At 34.3% G+C, this 24,387-nt stretch overlaps 1 protein-coding gene across 4 annotated transcripts in view; it reads right to left on the bottom strand.

The window, feature by feature from the left end:
- Window positions 1-24,387, bottom strand: part of LOC134527964 (gastrula zinc finger protein XlCGF57.1-like) — a 192,284-nt gene that overhangs the window by 143,704 nt on the left and 24,193 nt on the right. For all 4 annotated transcript variants that reach the window (XM_063361071.1, XM_063361069.1, XM_063361070.1 and 1 more), the window contains exons 3-4: window positions 20,134-20,334; window positions 6,040-6,127 (exon numbers count right to left, since the gene is read on the bottom strand). In XM_063361071.1, the coding sequence (XP_063217141.1) occupies window positions 6,040-6,127; window positions 20,134-20,334 (289 nt within the window). The remainder of the gene's footprint in view (window positions 1-6,039; window positions 6,128-20,133; window positions 20,335-24,387) is intronic.

Genomic DNA, 24,387 nt, shown 5'->3' with positions numbered 1-24,387 from the left:
TTTTGTTACACTTGATAAGTTTATTGCCTTTTTTGGCATAGTATGAATAATATATATAATAAAGCATATTTGTATTTCTTTTAAATAATTTATGGAAATTATTATTTTTTTTACTTCAAAGCTTTAATTAGTTTTTTGAAAAACCAGTGGAGGTATTTATAAGCTATGGAACCTGATGATGGGATAATGAAAAAATTTTGTCAAATAAATACTTGGATGTTCAACCATGAGTTTCACATCTACAGTCTTGTAGCAATCAGACCTGTTCTGTTCCTTTACGTCCTTATAGAATCTGATGTAATAACTATATTTATTTTAATCAAAAATAGTATGACTATTTCAGTTTATTTCTCTTGTTTGTGGGAGTATAAATGTCAATTATATCAAGAGTAGGATATGTATGGTAGCTCTTCTTTAACTAAAGCATCAATTGGTCTTGAAACCGCACATTGAAGTAGTATAACCAGTGATCAAGTAAATAATTGTGAGTAGTGTATTGTTACACTGTAACAAGTTCCTACCTATGATAAAATTAAGTGACTTCAGGATGATCCAACTGTTATTGTTTTTTCATATTAATTAGTTATGTTGTTTTAAATGCTATTAATTACAACGAATGAGCATTCACATGCGAGTGCACTTCAAAGAAATAAGTGCCTCTGCAGGGTAGCAACTCTAATGGCAGAACCAAGTTCAAAGTATTTTTCATGGACTGTTAAGGTTATCTACTATATTTCATAAAATGATGCTACAATAATAAAACATATACGTAACTTAGCTAACGATGTTGGTTGCATCAGAGTTGAAATCGAATTAACTATTTAATTAAAGTTTATGTTATTTTATGTAATATTACATATTATGTAAAATAGAAATTTTTCCTGCAGATTACATTACTTCTGTGATAATAGTGTATTTTTTGAACATAATTTAGTAGCTCTTGTTTGTTGTTTAAACTATTACAGTAGCAATAATCAAAGGCAAAATTTTACAAAAAAAAAAAACAGCATTGGTATAAATAATACAGCAAACCATACAGGCACAATTAAAATTATTTCAGCAGCTACCACGAATGAAAATTCATTACAGATTAAAATAATAACTATTACCACTAACAATTAAAATTCTCACCAATATTTTTGTTAGATGCGTGCTGTAAAAACCTGTTCCTAGCTTAAAATTCTTCATAGAGAACCTTCAATCACAGTAATCTGCAAATTATGAATTTTGACTTGTTAAAGTACCTCCTTATACTTGTCCAGCTTATTTTTTATTATTCACTAAAAATAATTTTAGTAATGGCTGTAGAAAAATGTATCTAAAAACTAATTGGAATGGTAAAATATTAATGAACAGATAAAGTATGTTTTTTAATGGTAGCCCTTAAAAAAATTATTTATTAAGACCTTAAAAAAAATGGCCTAATTAGCTAGTCTGCTTTCTTCCATGATCAACTTTTTTCCCTTCGTTTTATTCGGCAATAGAGCCTCCAGTCTTTCACGGGACAAAACAAAGTTAATAGTTTTCAGTTATAGCTTCTGTTTATTATTATTGCCGGTTAAAATCTTCAGGTGTAAAAGTAAAAAAAAGACAGAATAAAGAAATATTGAGCAGCGACTTCCTCCCCCTACAATCGCCGGCAACCCATACTGTTTATCTTAACACATGTCACATTCCTCACTTCCGCTGTGAAGGAGCGCCAGTAAACAGCGCTCAATAATGGTATAGTAAGTTATGAAGTTTGTAGGCACGGATTGTAGTTTTACAACTAAGCTGTGGAAAGCACTAATATTAAAATTTTTATAAACAATACATTAACGGATTCAAAGGGTAAACCTGTAATAAAGCTGTAACTGGAACTTTGTTAATAATTCTTGAATTTTTTAAAAAAATTATTTACAGTAACATAGTTTGTACATACAAAACCAAATATAAATATTGTTATTTGAAAAACATTTATCCCTCAGCCTGTAATGCAGGTTACCAAATAACTTCAAAACTACTTAAAATTATTCATTCAGAAATTATGAACATCATTAATCAAAACTGTGCAGCAATATATGATATTCGGTACACGACATTACAGTGAGTCATTTGAAAAATGTGTGATATGTATTGATATTTTTTGCCTTAATTAAAGTCTTTTACAAAGTTCAAAAGACTGCTTTAAAATGGCTACATCTTTATTCTAATCATCATATATAATTTGTTATGTATAAACGTATTAAAAAAAGCAATTCATATAGATTAGGTGATTTAGAAAATTGTAGCTGAAACACAACACGAAATAATAGTTTCTTTAGATATTTCCCATAAAGAAATAAATGATACCATGCCTAAAGTTTAAAATTATTTCATCAGCATTTTGTTTTGTTTTATTTTGCAAAAATAAATGATATTAAACATTTTAATGTAGCCTATAGCTATGAATATCTCTCAACGTCTTTCTTCTCACATCACAAGGCGAATCATCCCTTTTTTTATTTGACATAGCGAGACCAGATGTGACAACTTGGAGAAATGTATCATGGAAGAAAGGGTTGTTGGCAGAAGACCACGAGGAAGAACACTGAGCAGGTAGATTGTCCAAGTCGAGTACACAACTAGCTTGACTCTTCAACAGGCCGTTAAGAGAAGCTCAACACCCATCCAAAATGGTGACGGTTAATCAAGACTGTAGAGTGAAGTTGTATGGGGTCACAACACTCAGAAATAAGTTACACAATTTATGATGATGATAGTTATGGTACTATAAATTATTTATAAATTGTTGATTTCAGTTTCACCACAGTGATAAATTACTGAAAAATATAACATGCTTCGTAAATATACACGAGACAAGTTTTTTTTTATTAATATATCAATCTAAATTAAATCCATCAATGGTTGATGATGGTACTGTAAGTACTTAAATTTAAAGGCATTGTTCAGCCATATACAGCAACCATGCATATTTTATTCTACCCATGTAAACTAAGCTAATGTGGGAAAGGACGTGGGTTTCAAAAACCCAGTCGTAGGGCTACCCCTGAAGGTCTGAGTCTCCAATAAACACAGATAAAAAAATTGGAATATTACAAAATTAAACAAGAAATAGCTCTACTTAAGAGCACTATTTGTTCAGTCGCTAAGAATATCTCTCAGGGCCAAGAAAAAAACATATCAGACAATCAGACAAGTGTTGCAAACTGACTCATCGAAATTCTGACACTGAGACACGAGTAGCTGACAGGGACGTCGTCACAACATCAGGCCATGAAAAATGGATGAGATGCTTCTATTATTGACATATAAATGGGAGAATAAATGGGAGCAGTTAAAATATTTATGAAGCCACTGTGTTAAAGTAAGTACTTGTGTAAAAGATATAGTAATTTTATTACTGACTAATTATATTCAAGGAAGCCCATTATTTTCTCTTTCATCTCAGAAACTATTTTAACCATAATGTGTCCCATAAACAATGATAATTTTCCCCGAGAAAGGTATACTTTACTATCAAATTTTCCACTCACTTCAGTCAATAATTTTTTCTGAATTGTCCCTCTTTTCCCATCCTATATAATATATTTTACCCTTTCTGAGCAGATTATCTGGCCACGTAACAGATTACAATAAATATTATTATTGAAACACATTTCAACAAATGTGCCGCCAACTAGTATTTTTGACACAATTTTAAATTTTAATAAAAAAAATTAAATAACGTCACCAGTCATTTTTTGCTGCAAGAACTTAAACTTGTTCCTCCTCCTGTACACTCCCATTCAACCTTTGTCAGACCTGTCTCCCCAAGTTTTCCCAGCCCTAGATCCGATTTTTGCCGAGTCGTTGCCAGTCAGTCTGGGTATCCTTTTATTACCACCTTGGCGCACGAACGTCGCCTTTAATTCGCCTCCGATTCGTGATGACAACTGCTAGGTCCTGCAAGCTCTCAGGGAAAGCCAGTTCCAAGACATCCTCTGACACGAGCCATTTTCACCAAAGTATAGTCATGCCTCCGGGTCCTGTAGAGCCTCTTTTCCACTGTCATAAGCAGCCCCCACACACCCCACCTCACCAAGTTTTCCTGGGAACTCTGCCCAGGGCTTTGACTGGCCACTAACCCCGGCCAGGGTCAGCCTCTCCCCAAGGCCACGACACTAGTCCCAAAAGTACATGCTTATGCCACCTAGCGGTAGTTTTGCGAATCACTTCCCCTGGAAGTTTGAACGCCCGCTGAACACCTGCCCTATGGCATCTCCCGCAGTAACCAGTACCCTATAGTTCCTTCCCAGGCCACCAGAGCACTGGCCTAGTCAGCTCCATAAGCCACATGCTGATAGCTGTCGCCTCGTGCGAATCGACCTCTACTTAGTTCAGCCACACCTCAGTAGGTCGCGCTGACATCGGGCAATACCACCAATTTCGAGATATAGAAGTGTGCTTTTCTTGACAAGCCCCTCGGTAATCTTCTGAACTTTTTGGTCCGAAAGCCGAAGCCAACCCCCTTTCTTTCTTTAACGTCACCTTTTAATTACGAGTCTCTGCCGCCCCAACTTTTCTGCGCGCCGCGATTCTGGACTGGCTACTTCGCATCTACATCATCAGGACGCCTCTCCGTAATTCTTTTAAGATGTGACAAGGGATGATTTCCACAACGGTAGTGTTTAGGTGTTAGTCAGTCCGTATAGATCTAGCTCGTAGAAGTAGTCATGTATTAGTCATCATAAATAATTAATTTTTTTTCAAAATCATGAACTGTCTGCGGCGGGTCTGCGGGCAGATCCTGGAAGACATCACCCTGTTTGGTGAGTTTCTACTACCATTACTCCCCGACCATCATTGTAACTAGAAGGCATTTTCTGCCTATTTTGCCAATTGTCTGTGAATCAGTCCTGAACATGTGTTTCGGATCTGTTCACAGACAGGGACCAAGTACCAGGGTATAAGTACCGGACCAAGGTACAAGAACCGGACACATTCCAAGGACCTGATCAGTCTCCACGGGCTGTATGACTAAAGCCCTCTGACGTCCCGTCAGCTCTGTTCCACTTCGTCCAGCAACCTTCAAACCGCCAGCCCTTCAGTTTTTAAAAACCTTTTCAGACTATCATTGTTGCTCAGATCAGACAGCCAGAAGTTTCCTGCAACTCCTTAACATGTTTAATGTTACAAACTTTATTTAAATTATGTTAAAGATCTGTTTATTTGTCTAATAAGGGCCAGCCCATTATTTTAACAATGTGATTATAAATTCTTGTTACATATATTTTTTTGTTAATTTATAAAATATCCAATTTGAAAATAATCAGAAGTAAAATAAAAACAGAAGTACTAATATCTAGACGAAATCATTATTTTGCCTTCTTAAACCAAAGGATCCCCCCCCCCCCCCCCCAAAAAAAAAAGTCATCAAGAGAGTGAATTGTAACAGTTGTAACATAACTTGGGTTTACTCTGTTATGACTAAGGAGTGTGACACAAACATACATACGTATTACAAAAACTGACCATTAATTGTTTTCCCACATTCTTATCTGCATAAACATCAAGAATCCAACACTGCCAGTTCCAAAAATGTAATTAATATACTGTATTTGTTGCATCAAACCTTGAAACAATGTATTATTGACTGTATTCAGGTTAAAAATTATAGACATTTAACTGTGTTTCAAATTCATACACACTCTTTATTATATCTTTTTCAGTTAATGTTAGTATAAATAATATATGATTAATTAATTGCTTACAAATTATGATTGAAATACAGAGGTACCAGTTTTAAGACAATAAGATATGTACATTGAATTAACAATTACTGATAAAGTTTTGTAACTAAGATATTGTCAAATCTCCTGTGTTTCAAGGTTTTTAAGACACCTCTTCCATTCCCTCAGTTTAATTTGTTTTCCAGATTTTTCCTGTCTGCAGGAACCATGTGATATTTACTTAAATTCCAAACCCAACATGGTAAGCTATTTTTGACACTAAAACCAATTTTCATTAAGTTAGGTATTAAAGATAACTATAAGCTAGAAGTAAACTCGTCATACTTACAGTTACTTTCTTCTGATGTTTCAGATACAATTTGTTCTTCACTGATTGTTACTTCCTTATACTCCTTCTTCAAATGTTCCTCAATTACCTGTGTCCAAGAACATTTAGGTATAATACACAGCACCATAACAGCAACAAACTTATAAAATTTACAACCCTTTAAATACAATTATCTTTTTAATTTATGTAACTTTTTCTTTGCTCAGGGTGTCTACATAAAATCTAGTAAATGAAATTCCCTGATTTTTCCAGGTTTTCCAGGTCTAAAACTGAATATTTCCAGGTTTTCTTTAACACAATTACGACATTCCACGAAACTGAAAAAACTGCATAACAATACATTGACGGGTTTCAAAGTCTTTTAACTTACTTAAATTAGTAAAAAAATTACCTTCTTTCAGACAGGGCCAAAGTGACTCAATTGATAGCAAATAAAACATGCTGCTACAAATATTTCACACAATTACTTTTGCAAAAAACATTAGTAAAAGGAAGCTCCCGTCAATTTTGCAGTGACTCAACTTTTGTATCTATTGCACTTGCTTCAGAACGAGCCAAATCCAACACTCGAGCCTTCTTCAACTGCAATGCCTTGATCTCCTCTTCAACTCTTCTTTTTTCTGCCTTCTTCTTATCTGCAGCTATCTTTTCTTTTTGTTTTGTTTGCAGGGCTTCCTTACGCCTACAACTAGCATTTCTTACATACTGTAACATGGACTTGTTGATATCAACATGTGATATCAACATGCTCTACACCTCCAGAACGTTGAACAAAGTCGTACACTTGTCTTTGTGCAATCAGTGTTTCTTCCTGCAAGTTTTCAGTCAGTAGATTAGAAGTCACTGAAAATCCTCTTTCCAATGATGTATTTCCATGGAAAGTACCAACATCATCCTCACAAACTTTAGAAGGCCTGTTTTAGCAGCTACTGTATGTGCCTTAAGAATGAGCATCCATAGTGCTTCAGAATCTTGCAAGGAACATCCAACTGATATGATCACTCAATGTTATCAGCTTCTTGTCCTGATAGCCACCTGTTTCGAAGACAACATTATAAACTGTACTTCACACGCTGTTTCCTCACACCCGAATTTAAAGCCACAGACGGACATAAGCAGGAAATTCCCTTGGTATGTTTGTACTTCAGGGGAATTTTGTCTTGAAGCTTTTTTACCATAACCTTTGGACAAGTCCTAACATCATTTTTCAGTAACAGGACAGACTTTTCTGGTACTTTCTCTTTCTTGATGGCATGGCGTACTGCATAACACAACTTGATATTGTTAGCAGTCAATATATTTTCCTGTTTATCTACATCCAATCGAGATACATTGCGTTTGTCCCTAAAGCTCTTCAGTACCTCTGGTTTCACAAACTTTCCTGCCAAAGTTAATAAAATGTCTACCAGTGAATCATAGAGAAAAAGTGCCATGGGTGCTTCACTTTGGAACATTGTAAGAAACAATTCCAGCTCTTATGCTAAAGAGTGGAAGAATGTCAATTTTACTTCTAGAAGGCTATCTTCAAGAGCACTTTTCACTACATTGAAAGAGACAGATGAAATAGAAACTTCACTAACAAATTTCTTTGGGTGGGGTAATGTTTTCATGGCATGCTCAGCAACTGCAGTATTCCATCTGATTGCACAAAATTTCTTGGGAAAAAGCTCTGATCCAGTTTTTCTAATGTAATCTGCCCTCCATGCAGGTACATGATTAAACAAAAAGTAACTGTGCCTCAAAAAACTAACAATGTCCCATTGTGTAGCAGAAATTCCAGTTTTGAAAGCACCATGGACCCTATGAAGCCCACAGCTACCAATTTCTACAATTATGGTGAATCTTCACCAAAAGTGTCTGTGATACGTATTTTCAAAGCTAACAAAAATGCCCAGTTTACGATGGGAGCATCCATAGATACTTAAAATTAAATGCACCTGCCCGTATAATCCGAATGTGGGAAGCACATGCTGCAGCACGTACGTCAGCAGGATAACAGACCAGCTTGAACCAGTTTGTATCATGTGATTTGACGCCACTTCCGAATCCGAAAATGGACGTGCGAACTGTTCATTATTAGCCATTCAAAAATAAAAATGGGAGGGGATACACTTGATGCTACGTTAATGCAACCTGATCAATAAACAAAAAAAAAAAAAAAAAATTGCCAACTACAACCTATCAAACAAAAATTCCCTGATTTTTCCCTGATTACAATATTCCCTGATTTTTCCAGGTTTTCCAGGGTCAGTAGACACCCTGTTTGCTGAGAAAATAATTAACTTTTTTTTAGATTCTGTATAAAATATACCAAAATAATATTAGTACAAAATCTGGTTTGTTTCCATGTACAGTCCACTCCCGATTATCCGCGAAATTAAGTGGCAGGGCCACTGCGGATAGTGAAAATCGCGGATAATCCGCAAGAGAGCCGAAAATGGGAAACAAAAATGGAAATATTAACTTCAACTTAAAAATCTAAACATTTATGTACAGTAAAAGTTACAATTAAAGTACAAATTTTTAAATTATGCTAAAATTTTAGTATTTTACTGAGTAATTAACATACAATACATTTCAGTAATGTAAACATAAAAGTGTTCAACCGTACAACTAGAAACAAAGTGCGACAGAGACAAAAATAGCAACGCATGCCAGCTTACTAAGTGAGTTCCAAGAAGGCCTATGGCGTTTTACTGTATACTGCACACAATACACTCGTCAGTAGAGTTCAAATTTGCTCACTTGTAATAAAATACAGATTTAAATATGTGCTGTATTTTTTCGTAGCATGGGCGGATAATCCGCACCGCGGATCATCCGCCCACGGATAATAGGGAGTTTACTGTACTTGTAGTTATGAAATCCAAAGCTAAAATTTTGTGCTTTTCAATTCCATGACAATAGGATGTCGTCATATGGGCTGTTTCATGGTGAAAATGATTGATTAAGCACGGAGAGATATCAAGGTGGGTACCTGAACAGGTGGCTGGAGACCGCACTGATTCAATGAAACAGGGAAACTGCAAAACTGTGTTGTTTTATTACACGCAAGTACCCTTTACATGTTGCTACTACAGCATTCAGCCCATTGCGTTTTGATGCCAGAGCACAGCTCTGCGTACTTGTAGAACATGACTATTACGGTTATGACTGTAATCGGTATGCAGATGTAATTGAACAATGGCAATGCGGTGTGAAGCTCCGCGGGTGGCGATATGTTGTTACAGTCAGAGAAGATGAGTGTCTGAATTTAAGCATGGGTAGAGGGCCTGCGCAAGTCCCATGGTTGCTGAATTAATTACGTAGGAAGTTTTGTAGAAATTTTGAGTGTTCCATCCGTGGGCGGCCCAGTGCGGGCAATAATGAAAAGTTCACAAGCACAGCTTACTACTTGAGGATTGGCACGCACGCTGCCCCTCAACTATTTCAAGACATTTTTCATGACTTTTGTGACCAATCCTCCAGTTTCCTTATTTTTTGTTCTTAACGTTCCTTATACTTCCTCGACCTGTACACACACTGCCGTTATTTTATTATTTGTTATTTTACATGGGCCCTAGGTGGCATATCTCAATCTCCCTATTTTTAAGTCAAGACTAACAAATATGAATTTGGGCACATCTTTCTGAAATATTCATTTATACAGAACTTAAAACACATTTGATTGTAATAACTCAAGCAATTCATTATATTTTGTATTGCTGGTTAAAACATATAATTTAAACTATACTTCCTTAAATTAATTACTGCAGATAAATTTTTTGTATTTATTTTCAGGCATATTTCATTTTTTTAAAACAGGAGATTTCAAAGTTATATTTTTAATTTTAGACAATTCTATTTATTTATTTAACATATTTTTCAACAAATACAACATTGAAATGTTTGTACTTACTTCAACAAAATAATGTGCTATTGACAGTGATTAATGATGAATTTTTAAAAATACAAAAAATAGTAATAAGTAAAGAAAGAACAGATTTACTCGCAACAATAGACAGGAATTACCACGCAATGTATGTTTAAAAAATTACTAACACCAAAAATATAAATCTGAGTTAATAAAAGATGCAAGATCATGAAAAAAGTGAAATCATTTTTCTGTATACATTTGGTTTGTATGTTTTGCTATAAATAAAAAAGTTATCTTAAATCTATATATATAAAAATTTAGCTTCCGTATGTATTTGGCCGCAAAACTCGGAAAGTATACGATGGTTTGGATTGAAATTTTTACAGAACATTGCATCTTAACAGAAGAGTGTTTATATGAAATAAAAGTTTGGGAAAATCCACCGGAAAAGTCGGAAAAAAAAGTTTCTATAACTAAATATCATGGTCACCCAACTTAGTTGTGACCACGCTCGACGATGCTGTACCATATTGTCGAAGTTCAAGCACATCAGGCTACTCGACCATTGTGCCTTGACGACTATAATTTACACAAATATGTATATATATATATATATATTTCAAGAAAGAATAAAAAACTTTATTTAATTTGAAAGTATATTCTTTCGACTCTATTGATAAAAATACGTTTAAATTAAAAAATACATTTCGTACAATACATTTGAAAATTAAATAATTCTTATCTTATAGCTTATATCTTATATATTGCTATTATAATTTGTTATAATCACGTACGTTATGATAATTGTTGATATATCAAACCGGTTGTCATATCAACCCTGTTGTCATAGCAAAATGTGTTTGTTGATTTTTCCAACAATAATCTTTTAACACTTTTGTTTTGTTTTCTAATAAGCCAAATATTGATTAAGCACAAAATGTGTCACTGTGACCAGTTTATGTGTATGGTATCATTTATAAATGTTTAATTAAAGAATGGAATTGGTTGGATTTCATCTGTAAAGTGAGTTAACTTATGTTTTATAAAAAAATTGTGATTTAATGAAACACTATTTTCAGAATTTTGTATTCATATAGTTTTTTTATCTTGGAAATAATTTAACAATAGTATTATAAACAGAATCGAAGGTGAAACAATGACATACAAATCTATTGATTCAGTAGTGCACCAAAATGAAGCAGTGAACTTTCCAACGGAATTTCTCAATTCACTCGATGTTCCAGGATTACCACCACATATTTTGAATTTGAAAATTGGTGTGCCAATTATATTGCTTCGAAATATCTGTCAGCCTAAATTATGTAATGGTACACGATTAGTAGTTAAAAAATTAATGGATAATCTTATTGAAGCAACAATTTTGATTGGACTTCATAAAGGTGAAGACGTATTACTTCCACGAATGCCACTTATTCCGACAGATATGGCGTTCGAGTTCAAACGACTTCAATTTCCAATACGCCTTGCGTTCGCTATGACCATCAATAAAGCACAAGGACAATCTTTGCAAGTGTGCGGTTTGAATTTAGAAAATGAATGCTTCTCTCATGGACAGTTATATGTCGGGTGCTCCAGAGTCGGTAAACCATCTGATCTATGTGTTTATGCAAAAAATGGGAAAACAAGGAATGTAGTCCTTCCATTAGCTTTACAATAAAAATATTTAAGCTAAACACATTTTTATTTCTTCTATTACATTCCACAGCCATGCACAGTAAAATATTAAATTAAACAATGAATTAATATTAAACTGTGCCACAGCAAAGCGTGGCCGGGTTTAGCTAGTAAGTTATATTAATTGAATCAAATATGCAAAGAGTAACTAATAACTCATGGCTTTGCTTGTGACCATTTCAGAATATTGCTGATAATGCACCAATGTTACAAAGTTTGTGAATTATTACAAATGTTTTTACTAAATAAAAAGACAAAATAGAGCATCAGGTGTATACAATATTTAATTCATAACAAAACCATATATGGTTAAAATCTTGAATGATGTTAATGAGTAACCTTGTTTAATTTTTAATATTGATTAAGTGTGCAGATTTTATAACTCTCATTTTACTGTTTTCAGAGATATATCCAACCTTGATGAAATCACACTTACCTTCTTTTTATTTTAAGAGGTAGCTACAAAATGTGTGAAACATGCACCTTTTCAATTTTAATTTAGATGATTTAATTTCTTACATTTTAACTTTCACTTAATTTGGTAATATGCAAGAGTAATAAAATTAAACTTCCCCTTGTTTCACCTCATTAAAGATACCTAAATTGTTTTAAGATATTATTTTGGAACAATAATATCTGTATTGGAAATGTATGATAAAAGTTGTCAAAATGTGTGTTAGTAGATTAGTAGTTACACTTAGTATAAATGAATCAAAATCCCAAATATTCAACCCCCTGCTTCATTGAAGTGGTTGATATGATTATTAAAATAAAACAAACTGACTGCCTTTTCACCCCCTTTGCCATAAAATGTCCAAAAATTATAAAAACATGCTCTGAAAATTATTATATGATTATTATTTCTCACTTTTTATCACCTGTTTGATTAATCTATTTTTATAAATCCAAATTACCCCTTTTCACCCTCTTTGCATTTGAAATGCAAAAACTTTTTTACCAACTTGATACACAATTCATTATGAAGATTATTCTAAATCACTTTTTACTGCCTAATCAATTGCTTGGAAATATAATTTGTTAATATAAAAACTAACTTACCTTCTGCTTGAATTGCTTCGTAGATATGATTTTTTAATGTAAAACTTTACCTATACCCTTTTTCACCCTCTTTTTAGTTGAATTTTTAAAAATTTTAAAAGCAATCCAAAATGCATGTAAATTTTTTGTGCTCACGTTCCTACCTCCCGCTTGATTTATTTTGGAGATATGATTTATGTAATGCTATAAAATCTAACTTATCCTATTTGCACCCATTTGAGATCAAAATTCAAAGAAGGGGGAGCTACAAACAGTTACTTTTTTTAGGGTAACCTAAACAGTATTTGAATTTCAAGAAATGAAAAGAAAAAAATACACAATGAAACTTAATACGCAAGTAGTTCGGTCTTAAGTTTCTTACCTCTAGTTTAAAAAGATTCTGAAGAAGTGTGCAATTTTGTTCTTAAAACCAAACCTAGCACTTTTTACACCCCTTAGGGGTGAAATATTGCAAAATGGTAAAAAAAAAGAAGTTTTAGTTTACTTTGCTTATAAAACAGTTGAATTTTGGGGGAAAAATACAAAGCTCATTCTATGTCTCGTTTGCTCTTAGTTTCTTATCTCTAGTCCTCGTAGATTTAGAAGTATGCATTTTTGTTCTTAATACCAACTTACCCCTTTTACACCTTTTAGGGATGGAATTTTGCAAAATTGTAAACAAGGGGTTGGTAGTTTTGGTATTTCTTCCCTTCACATGACAAACATTGGAAATCAAGGTCCCCACCCCCTTACAACAGCCAATTTCCCTGAGCTTACCCTGTTTCCCCTGTTCCCTGTGCCATCACGAGGGATGAAGGCGCCCGGGCGAGATTTCAACAGGCGACCCCTTCCAACCTTGCTTGGAAAAACAGTTTTGTTGGAAACAAAAAATGTCATACTTTAAATCTATATGACCATCAGGACACATTTTAAGGATTGGTGATTCATTATCAGAGTTGCAATTAAATTAAATTAAATTGGGGACCTGTATTCCTATAGTGTTGGGTAAATTATGTTTGCAAAAATAACATATAAAATTAGACGGGTATAAAAACACTAATAATACCAAGTAATATATCTTTATTATGTTTTAATATTTTATCAAAATTACAGTGTGTTCAAAACAAAATACTTATACTAGCCTATCTTGCTTATTTGCTTTCAAATTTATTAATAAAAAATACATTGTAAACAAAATTTAAAAGAAACATTATCTGCTAAAGGTATATTCCTAGCTGTAGCATTTGCAAAAGCAGACAACACACTTTTAAAATCCATTTTTTTTGCTTCCTCATTTTCTATGGAAAGAATGGCCAATCTGTTCAAGTGTTTCTGTGTCATCGTTGAACTCAAGTATGTTTTGATGAGCTTAAGTTTCATGTAGCTTCGTTCAGCACTAGCAACATTCACTGGAATCGTTAGTAATATTCTAAGGCTGATCCAAAGATATGTCAACAAGTCCTTCTGGTTACTGTCTTTTAAAAGCTTCAATACATAAATTGGGGTTGACTGTGAGTTCTTCTTCCCCATTGTGTCACGCCTCATCACTCTCTCCTGATGACTGAGGGTAACTCGTGGATCTTTTGGTTTCAGAGGGTAAAATAATGATTTCGTCCAGATGTTAGTTTCTCTGTTTTTATTTTACTTTTGGTTATTCTCCATATATAATATAGATATATAATGTAAGTTGATAAACAGAAAACAAATACAACATGGATTTAAGATCACATTAATAAAAGAATGGGCCAGCCCGTATTAGACAATTATATATATTTAATACAATTTAAATAAAGTTCGTGGCAATAAACATGTTAAAGAGTCTTATGAAGCTTCTGGATTTCTGATCTGAGAAACTTTGTGTTTGGATGCTAGTTCGAAAAGGTTTTAAAAAAACTGAAAGGCTGGCGGTTTGAAGATTGCTAGGCGAAGTGGAACAGCTGACGGGATGTCAGGGGGCCTTAGAAATTCGGCCCGTGGAGACTGATCAGGTCCCTGGAAAGGGCCCAGTGCTTGTACCCTGGTACTTGGTCCCTGGTCCAGTACTTGGACCCTGTCTGTGAACAGAACCGAAACAAATATGTTTAGGACTGATTCACAGACAGTTGGTGGGATAGGCAGAAAATGCCTTCTAGTCACGATGGTGGTCGGGGAGTGATAGTGGTAAAAACTCACTAAACAGGGTGATGTCTTCCAGGATCTGCCAGATGGTTGAGCACACAAAACTGCCGCGTACAATTCATGATTTTTGAAAAAATTAATAATTATCTATGATGACTTATACATGACTACTTTTACGGGCTTGATCTACACGGACTGACTAACGCCTAAACACTACCGTGGTGGGAATTATCCCTTGTCTAGTCTGATCACATTTTAAAAGAAAAACGGAGAGGCGTCCCGATGATGTAGATTCGATGCAGTCAGTCCCGAATTGCGTCGCGCAGTAAGTTTGGGGCGGCAGCGACTCGTAATTAAAAGGTGACGTTAAAGAAAGAAAGAAAGGGGGGAAGCCTTCGGCTTTCGGACCGAAAGGTTCCGAAGATTACCGCGGTGCTTGTCGGGAAAGGCAGACTTCGATATCTCGAAGTTGGTGGTATTGCCCGATGTCAGCGCGACCTACTGAGGTGTCGCTGAACTGAGTAGAGGTCGACTCGCGCGAGGCAGCCACTGGAAGCATGTAGCTTATAGGACCGACTAGGACAGCACCCTGGTGGCCTGGGAAGGAACTACTGGGTACTGGTTACAGCGGGGCAGGCAAGAGGGCAGGCGTTCCACGAGCATTCAAACTCCCAGGGGAAGTGCTTCGCAAAACTACCACTAGGTGTCATAAGCATGTACACTTGGGACTAGTGTGGTGGCCTTGGGGAGAGGCCGACCCTGGCCGGGGTAACTGGCCGGTCAAAGCCCCGGAGCAGAGTTCCCAGGAAAACTTGGAGAGGTGGGGGGTGTGTGGGGGCTGCTTATGACAGTGGGAAAGAGGCTCTACAGGACCCGGAGGCGGAACTAGACTTTGGCGAAGATGATTCGCGATCATGTCAAGAAGTGCTCGCGTCAGGAGAGGTCTCGGAACTGGCCTGCTCTGAGAGCTTGCAGGGCCTAGCAGTTCTCGTCACGGATCGGAGACGAATTACAGGAGACGTCCGTGTGCCAAGGCGTGGATAAAACGATACTGAGTCTGACTGGCAAAAATCGGATCTAGGGCTGGGAAAAATTGGAGAGACAGGTCTGACAAAAGTTGAATGGGAGTGTACAGGAGGAGGAACAAGTTTAAGTCCTTGCAACAAAGGAATGACTGGTGACATTATTTAATTTAAAAAAAATTCAAATTTAAAATTGTGCCAAAAAATACTAGTTGGCGGTACAATTGTTTTTTATGGGTTATAAGTTTATTGAATCGTTCTCTCAATGAAACCATTGTATCGTAAACTAAACGTACAAAAAGTCTCTTTCAAAAGTTTCTTCTGGAGAAGTTTGAGGTGCATCACATCCATCGTAAGAAAACAGATGCTTCTTGCTGTGAAGCTTTTCTTTGAAAACAGGTTCAATGTCTGTTTCTTCAGCTATTAATTAGCTGTTATGATTGCATTCGTGAGCCCTCTTTCTTTGAACATTTTTAAGAAGTTGATACATTTTCGAAACTGAGTCAGTGCCATGTTGATGACTGAAAAAGTTCCTTGAATCGTTTTGCTCACTAAATTTACTCTGAACAGTATCTCATACCAAGCTATTAAGCAAACAAGAAATTAAAAATCCTCCAAATTATTACCTAATGACTGGGCTTCAGGTGCAGTTGTGGCATCATGAACTCTCTCTGACAACTTTATTAAAGCATCTCGTACTTCACGATGTTGTTGGCGAACAGCCCGCACAGAGTTAATGTGCACTTCCCACCGTGTTTCACACACTTGCTTCAATGTCAGGCATTGTATGTCCTCACTGATAATACACCAACATTTAGTAGAACTTGCAAAACCTGCGTAAACACATTGGAATACACCAAAAAAGTGGTGTAGATTTCACTGAAGGCTTAGCGCCATCGTAAATGACCAAGTTTAGGCTATGGCAGGCACAAGGAGTGAATATAGTTCTTGGAAATTCTTTTAAAACTCGTGTCTGTACACCTTTCTTTACTCCTACCATACTTGCTCCATTATCGTACCCTTGGCCTTTGCAATTATCCATGTTAAACCCATATCCTTCTACCAATTCCTTCATTAGCAGATCAGTGAGAGCTTTGCCAGTGGTGTCAACAGCAATGCTGTAGCCGATAAAACTTTCTTCTACTGATACTTCATTGGTGGTATTGTTCTTGTACACATGATGAACTGTCAAGGATACCTGTTCCTTATGGCTCAGGTCAGACGTGCAATCCATAATCACGGAAAAATACTTTGCATTCTTAACTTTGGCAATGATTGGTTATTTGACCTCCTTTGCTAATAGGGAAATAATCTCAATTTGTATTGAGACACTTAACATATGAACATGGCCTTCATTCTCTGATATTCTTCTCAAATGTTACATCATTACACTGTCAAACTTACCTAAAAGTTGTACTAGCCCCATGAAATTCCTATTATTTTTAGTGAAAGGCTTAGTTGAGCTGCCACAAAAAGCAATACTATTTTCTGCAAAATACAATGTCATTTCCACAATACGTTGTAATACAGCTTGCAAGCGTTTTGCTTCTATACAAATCTGAGCTAACAGCTCTTTATTTACAGATTTGTTTCTCTTTAGAAGCAGATTGGCCTCAACCCACATTACCATACACTTAAAATGATCAGAACTGGTTTAATTTTTTGTAAGGCGGTCACCAATGTGCTTCCAATCATTATAGCCACATTTTAGTCCAAAATTTGATTTTGAAGCTAGATCATAAAGGTGACAACAAAAACAAAAGGCTAAGTCACCTTTAATTGAATAAAGCAACAATTTTCATGTAACTCTCTGTCTATTTTCTGTACATCGGAATTGGTAATTGTTAGAAAAATTTATTTTTTGAGAGTTGATTGGGTACTCATGATCTATTTTTGAGAAAGGGGCAGGTGCTTTCAGTACTAGTCATCCCGCTGTTCTTTTCTAATATGTTCAGGCCAAGTGTAAGGATTGCATGTATTTCAGCTATTATATTGTTATAATTTAAAATTTGTTCATTTGCTGTGACAGATTGTTTCTGTCGGATTGAAAGTTGTAGTACACAAAGGAGTGAGTTCTATAATATTAGTAGATGTAGAATCATTTATGTTTTTTTCTTCAACTGAGCAATTGTTTTCAGGCTCCTGAGATGAAGTTAGATGTGTAAAAAATGTCATTAATTTTGGCACTTTTGACAATAAAGCTTCATGTGCAGCTTCGCCTTCTTTCAGCAGTTTTCGTCTTTGGACACCTGAGAGCTTTTTTAACGTTTTTATAGAATAAATTAAAATTACTATTTAATAGCTACTTGCTCATGACCAAACAATAACACTGTCAAATAATACTAAACACTATTTGCTTACTTATTATAAAAAAAATTGCATGTAAACAAAGCAGAAGATTAAACATTTCAAGAAGTAAGAACACCATGGCCTGGAAAGCGAGGAAGGTTGGCTGAGACTGAAAGAAAAACAATAGAGGTGTTGGCATGTTGGGTGTGGTAGATGGATGAGGGAGGGAGGGGTGAGAAGAACGGGAGGGAGTGAGTCATAGCATTCGGTGCCGACGCGCCATGTTTTTCCGTGAGCGGCTACACAGTAGCCGCAACTTCCGTGTTTCCATTCCCATTATTAAAGGCTGATCGCTCTTGCAGTCAAACGTCAAAGCATGCCATAAGTTTTGCATTGTGATTCTTAATAATACAGCTAATTGTCACTTATTTCATTCAAAACAGGATAAAAAAGTATCAAAATCTTGAAATAAATACGAAACGTTGTATGTAGTTATATAAAATACGAATGAAAGTTAGTATAGTTTTTTTCTTCAAGCCACGGCACCTAACTGGCTACGACACCCAGAGCAATCGCCCCGGTCGCCCCACCTTAGCGATGGTCCTGCCTGTCCAATCTAACAATTTTTTCCTGTCTCATTGGTCTATCTGCCAAAATAGAGTGATGAACATCCTCCCACCCTTTGCAGGGCAAGTCTTAATTACAGCTCTGATTTTGTGTTCCACTTGTGCTAACATCGTATTTCAGTACTTTTCTTAACTCTTCTATTTTGCACATGTTGCAAAACTTCTTTATTTCCTATTTGACTTGTTAGTTGTGCACCTAATAATGTTGTTTTGCCTGATTGCGCTTCTTTACATTCTAACGTATTGTTGTACTAACACGGATCTTTTTGCAATTGTTATTTTCTATATAATATCACTCATTTTTGTAATTTAATCAAATCTGTGTACCACCTAATATGCCACTTTGGCTTTTGAGAAAAACTTATGTATTTTTGTAATCTTAAATTTTCATGTAATCAAAAAATTAATTGTTCTGAGTTTTTAAATGTTTAAAGTTTTTAGTCCAGCTGCTCACCCCCCTCCCCGTCCTCAAAACACACACACAAACACTTAGTCATATTTCTGTTGCCAATATTATAATTGGCATTCTGTGGCCTTGTTTTCCTATTCTTCCATCTTATCACAGATTGGAAGCTGATCGAACACTGTATGTTCCCAGAGGGGGGTTCAACCCGCAACATTTTTATTACAAATATAGTTTAAATTTATATGAATGGGGTTCACCTTTGTTAAAAGGTTGATTATATTCATGAAAATAGTTGCTTTTTGGTTCTATATGGTGTATAAACAAGTATTATAGTGTTATTGGGTGTAGGGACATGCTTTGTGGTGTTACTTCATTTTTATCGCAAACTACGTTAAAATATTGTCCCCATTTATTAATTACACAAATCAATATTATTAAGAAGGCTACTATTTGCAAAAACATATTTAAAAAACCAACCATTAAAATTGTTACAATGTACAATAACATAATAAATTCACATATATTATAGCAAACTAAACTGATCAATATAATAATTGAGACAAAATTCAACCTACTTTCAAGGAGAGGTGCCCGTCTAACACGCAGTGTTTGATATTTCATTTTCTTTGAATTGCTATTTTTTAAGGCTATTCCTACACATTTATCAGATAGATAGCTATCTATCATGCAATTTTTGTAACCCGATATTAACTTAAAGTTAATAAATCAGTATAAAATTCTACAAAAGTTTTCATAATTATTATCACCTTTGTGACATTTTACAGCTCATAAATAATGTTTAGTAAATGTCTGGAAACAAACTTTGTGGCTGAACCACAAATGAAAAATAGGTAATAAATTAAGTTATCTAAAACAAAAAAAGTATATCATTAAAAAAAATCAAATAATCTACATGGCATTTGAAACTAAGTATTAAGTTTACACAAACTGAGCAAGAGATGTAATATTACTAGAGCTGAATATTTTAATTCTATCACATTTGTAGTACTTGACAGAAAATTATAATTCAAATATTTTTCTTACCTCTGTTTTAATTTTGGGAAATGTGATATCACAAGGAGCTGTGGAGGAATCGGAACTGAGAATAATAACACTTCCATTACTAGAATATTCATCAACATCACTATCATCTTCATGGCTAGAGTAATCACGAACATCAGTACCATCTTCATGACTACATTCGTTCTGAACACTGTTAATAACTTCATGGCTGCAATTATCTTCCTGAAAATTAAAAAGAACCACATGATAAAACCAACTCAAGAATTAAGGATATGGTTACCAAATTAATAACACTCTTGCAAGGAAGCTGAGCTGGGTTCCATTTTTGTGGGACACCCTAAACATTTGGTGAAGTGTAGTGTTTTCATCATGGAAACAGTTTTAAAGGACAGTATTTTATGGTAGTGACTGATTTTAACGATATAAATCCTAATTCTTAAGTTAAAAAGTAACTATCACAGCATGCCATCCATCTCTTTGCAATTCCTAACTCACTATCGCAGAAATATTTAAAAAATAATGTCAGTTTTTTCTTGCCATGATGTTAGGCTCAAAGCACTTGCCAAGTTTAACTTCTTTACAACCGGTAGGGTGAATCAAGATCAAAGAAGCATAATGCTCAGGAGAGAAGTGCATGATGTCAGAGGGAAAGTAGGAACAACAAATACAGTAGAGAGTCAGAAAACTGTTAAGACCCTTTGCAGCTTTTTGTTACCATGTTTGTTATAGTTGTTAACCTCCAATGTGAACTTCCATTGTGAACTTTTTTAAAGGCAAATTCATGTTTTAGCCATAAATTTTAATTTTTATAAAAACACATGGCAGCAGGAGCGCTGAGGGCATGTTTGCATTATAGCACATTCACATACTTGTGCCCCTGCATAATCCCATACTTGCACATACACTCATATATTTGTATACCTGTACACTGGCTTGTACACTTGCATGCTTGTACATTTGTTTCAAATATCTGTGGTACCCTACCAAATTCCTATCCCTCTCTCTGTGAAGTTTCACTTCCAAAGCACATGACCGCAACCTATCCTTTCTTCACATAAAAGTTTCACATTCACAGAAATAAAAAAAATCCATTTTGGCACAGCGTACAGGCATAGGTGGATTTTGAAGCACCTATTTCTTTTGGAAATATTTTGGAAACTTCTATAATCTTCTGAAATTTTTTTCAAAAACTTTATATATTTATGTTCTCCAATATTGCGAAATGATCTATTAAACATTTGCTCATTTTCCATGGAGAGAAAATATTACAAATGTTTTTAACTCACTGCATCGAGCACTGAATAGTTTAGAACGAATTTTATATCATGCCAACTAAGGAAATATTATTTTTTTTTTTTACATATAACATGGTTGTAAAAAAATTATATTTGCACCAGGATTTAAGACAATTTAATATGGTTTAAAATAAATTTGAACAAATTTGATACTAAGAAAGTTTTGAATTTTTTTTAAATTTCAACCCTTGTTTTTACGGTAATATAACATTTCATCAAAAATTCTTTCAGCCAAAGTTTTGGATGAATTATAGGATCTCTACAATAAATTATGAAGGATCTAATAGTATATCTATTAAAAAAGAATTTCTTTTTACTTTCAAACATTGCTATTTCCTTTTGCAGTAATTGTTCGTTAGATAATTTATTTTAACAAAAGTTTTAGACAATATTTATAAAGTTAAACAACAATAAGAAAAGATTTGATAGTGTACATGATTGGTAATTTTTTAATTTTTTATTTGAACCCTTGCAATAATGGTTTATACTTTATATTATCAAAAAATTTTTTGACAAAAGTTTTAAATAAAAATTATAAGATTTACAAACAATTTTAATGGATTTGATGGTGTGCCTATAAGGGAGTTACGAATTTATTTTTCATATTCAGCCCCTTTTATCTACCCTTTGCAATGATTGGTTGTATCAGAAATTGTTTCAGAAATAGTGTTATTAATATTGATAGGGTTTACAAACAATTTTAACAGATCTGATAGTGTGCTTACTAAGGGAGTTATGAACTTTTTGTCATTCAACCTCTGTTTATTCCACCCCTTGCAATAACAGTAGGTCATATAAAAAATTATTTCAGACTAATGTGTAAATTATAATTCATGGTTTTACAATAAATTAGAATGAATTTGATAGTGTAGATGGTACAGAAATTATGAATTTTTAAAAATTCCACCCCTGTTTTTCAAACGTGCAGTAAAGGCTCATCTTATCAATAACTGTTTCAACCAAAGTGTTAGATAAAAAATATAAGATTTATAAACAATCTGAACTGTTTTGACTACGTCATTAATAAGGGAGTTTCGAAATTTTTTTGTCTTCCAACCCTAGTTTTTCCCACCCCTTGCAGTTATGGTTGGGCATATCAAAATTTTTAGATAATATTTATATGGTTTATAAAGAATTTGGGCAGATACAATAGTGTGCATATTAAGGCTAAGATCCATAGTTTTGCAGCCACCAGGGAAATTATTTCTCCCATGAATATAATTGTAGGTAAACAAACGTAATAGACATAGTATTGTAAAGAAAACTTTGAATTTTTAAAATATGATGGAAAAAATTTCTAAAAAAAATTATTTTTTATAAAAATTTTATTAAGAAAATTTTAAAACTAAATATAAGGTATTTATAAAAACTGTACAAGGCTTTTCCTTTGCACACAATCTAAATGTATCCTGAACAATTCTAAGTTGCTCTAATGTTTACATACCGTACAGAATTTAAATTACTTGAGTTTAAAACTTGTTATTTAACCGACGCGTGATATTCAAGCAACGAACTAATGATGTGTGAGTTCAGCATTACGCCACTAGGCGTCAGACACAATGAGTTTAGAGTTTGCCTGCTAGATGTCCCAACTATCGGAGAGTTGTTTTTGAAAGGATCGATTACCAAACTGGTGTCGGTGACAAAAAGTCGTTGTAATTTGAAGGTAGAAAGAAGCTAATCGACGAAAACTCTTCCATTTCCTACGAACTATATTGAACATTGAAATATTTATTTCCTAATTTTTCACAGATTTGAATTGACGGTACTCTGTAGAAGTTTAATTGTTATCATTTTATTCTCTATCAGTTTTTCATCATGGCAAAGTTAAATGTATTTATATTAATAGTCCTATTGTGTGAACCAATTGTGACCTAGTATATAATATACATTCAAAATATATTATACATAAGAGCGGAAATGATACCTATCTGTAGGGTTCATACACAAATTGAAAAAAAAATTTCAAGGACAATTCCAGGACATTCCCAAGACATTTCACAGATTTTCAAACATAACAATTGTTATTTTATACTATGTTGTAATCAATAAAATGGCAAGCACTTAATTCAAAGATAAATACTAATAATAATAAAAATGCTGTTTTTCAATATTTTTCCAGGATTCTAAACTACAACAAAACAATTATTACCTTTTTTAACCGTTTTTAGACAGCTTTTAAATCTCTTCACTTAACTTTGCGACTTCGGCTGCCGATTCACATGATTTTTTCCTGTATGTGTTGGACTTTGAAAGAAGAGTGAAATCATTTCTTTTCCCAGCAAGAAATGCCATTGAATCAGCTTCTTTATTCATTGAATCAATTGATTTCTCAATCTGCAGCTTCTACTTCTTCAGTTCTTGGACAGTTTCTAACATGTGTGACCTCTTTCAACTACTTTCCTCTCTAGATGTTTGTTTCTTCTGTTCATCCAAGAAGTGCTGATAGCGCATTCTTGATGATCTAGCATTTGCCAACAGTTCTTTACTGAAAATAACATCACTTACTTTTTTATCTTTAAATTCATCGTACACAATCCTCATTGTTACTAGAGTTTTTTTGTTAAATTTTCCACAAGCATTTCTCTGTTGACAGAGAAAACACGTTCTACAGATGCTTGGCCATGAGACAGAGTCAAAATAAGTTTAAATACTTTCTACAAATCTGCATACTGTTTGTTGTCCAGGAAATATTTACAAAAAAAGAATCTAACATTTGAGTATTTCTATCAAAGTTTGTAAGTAAACTGTGAAGGATCTGGTGACACTTCTGTGAGGAACAACTTAAACTGTAGTAAAGTTGCATCACACACACCTGTACTGATCAGTTTTCTATTTTCAATCTGCTGAAGCAACTTTTTAAATGTTTCAGTGGTTTCAGTTTCATTGCATAGTAGAGTTCTAGGGTCAAGACACCTGGAAAATCTCACTACAGGATATTTCAATGGATTTTTATCTTGAATTCTTTTAACCAATACTT

Source organism: Bacillus rossius, chromosome 1 (genome assembly GCF_032445375.1).
Source record: "Bacillus rossius redtenbacheri isolate Brsri chromosome 1, Brsri_v3, whole genome shotgun sequence".
NCBI lineage: Eukaryota > Metazoa > Arthropoda > Insecta > Phasmatodea > Bacillidae > Bacillus > Bacillus rossius.
Note: the sequence above shows the minus strand (reverse complement) of the source record. Positions and strands in the feature narration are given on the sequence as shown.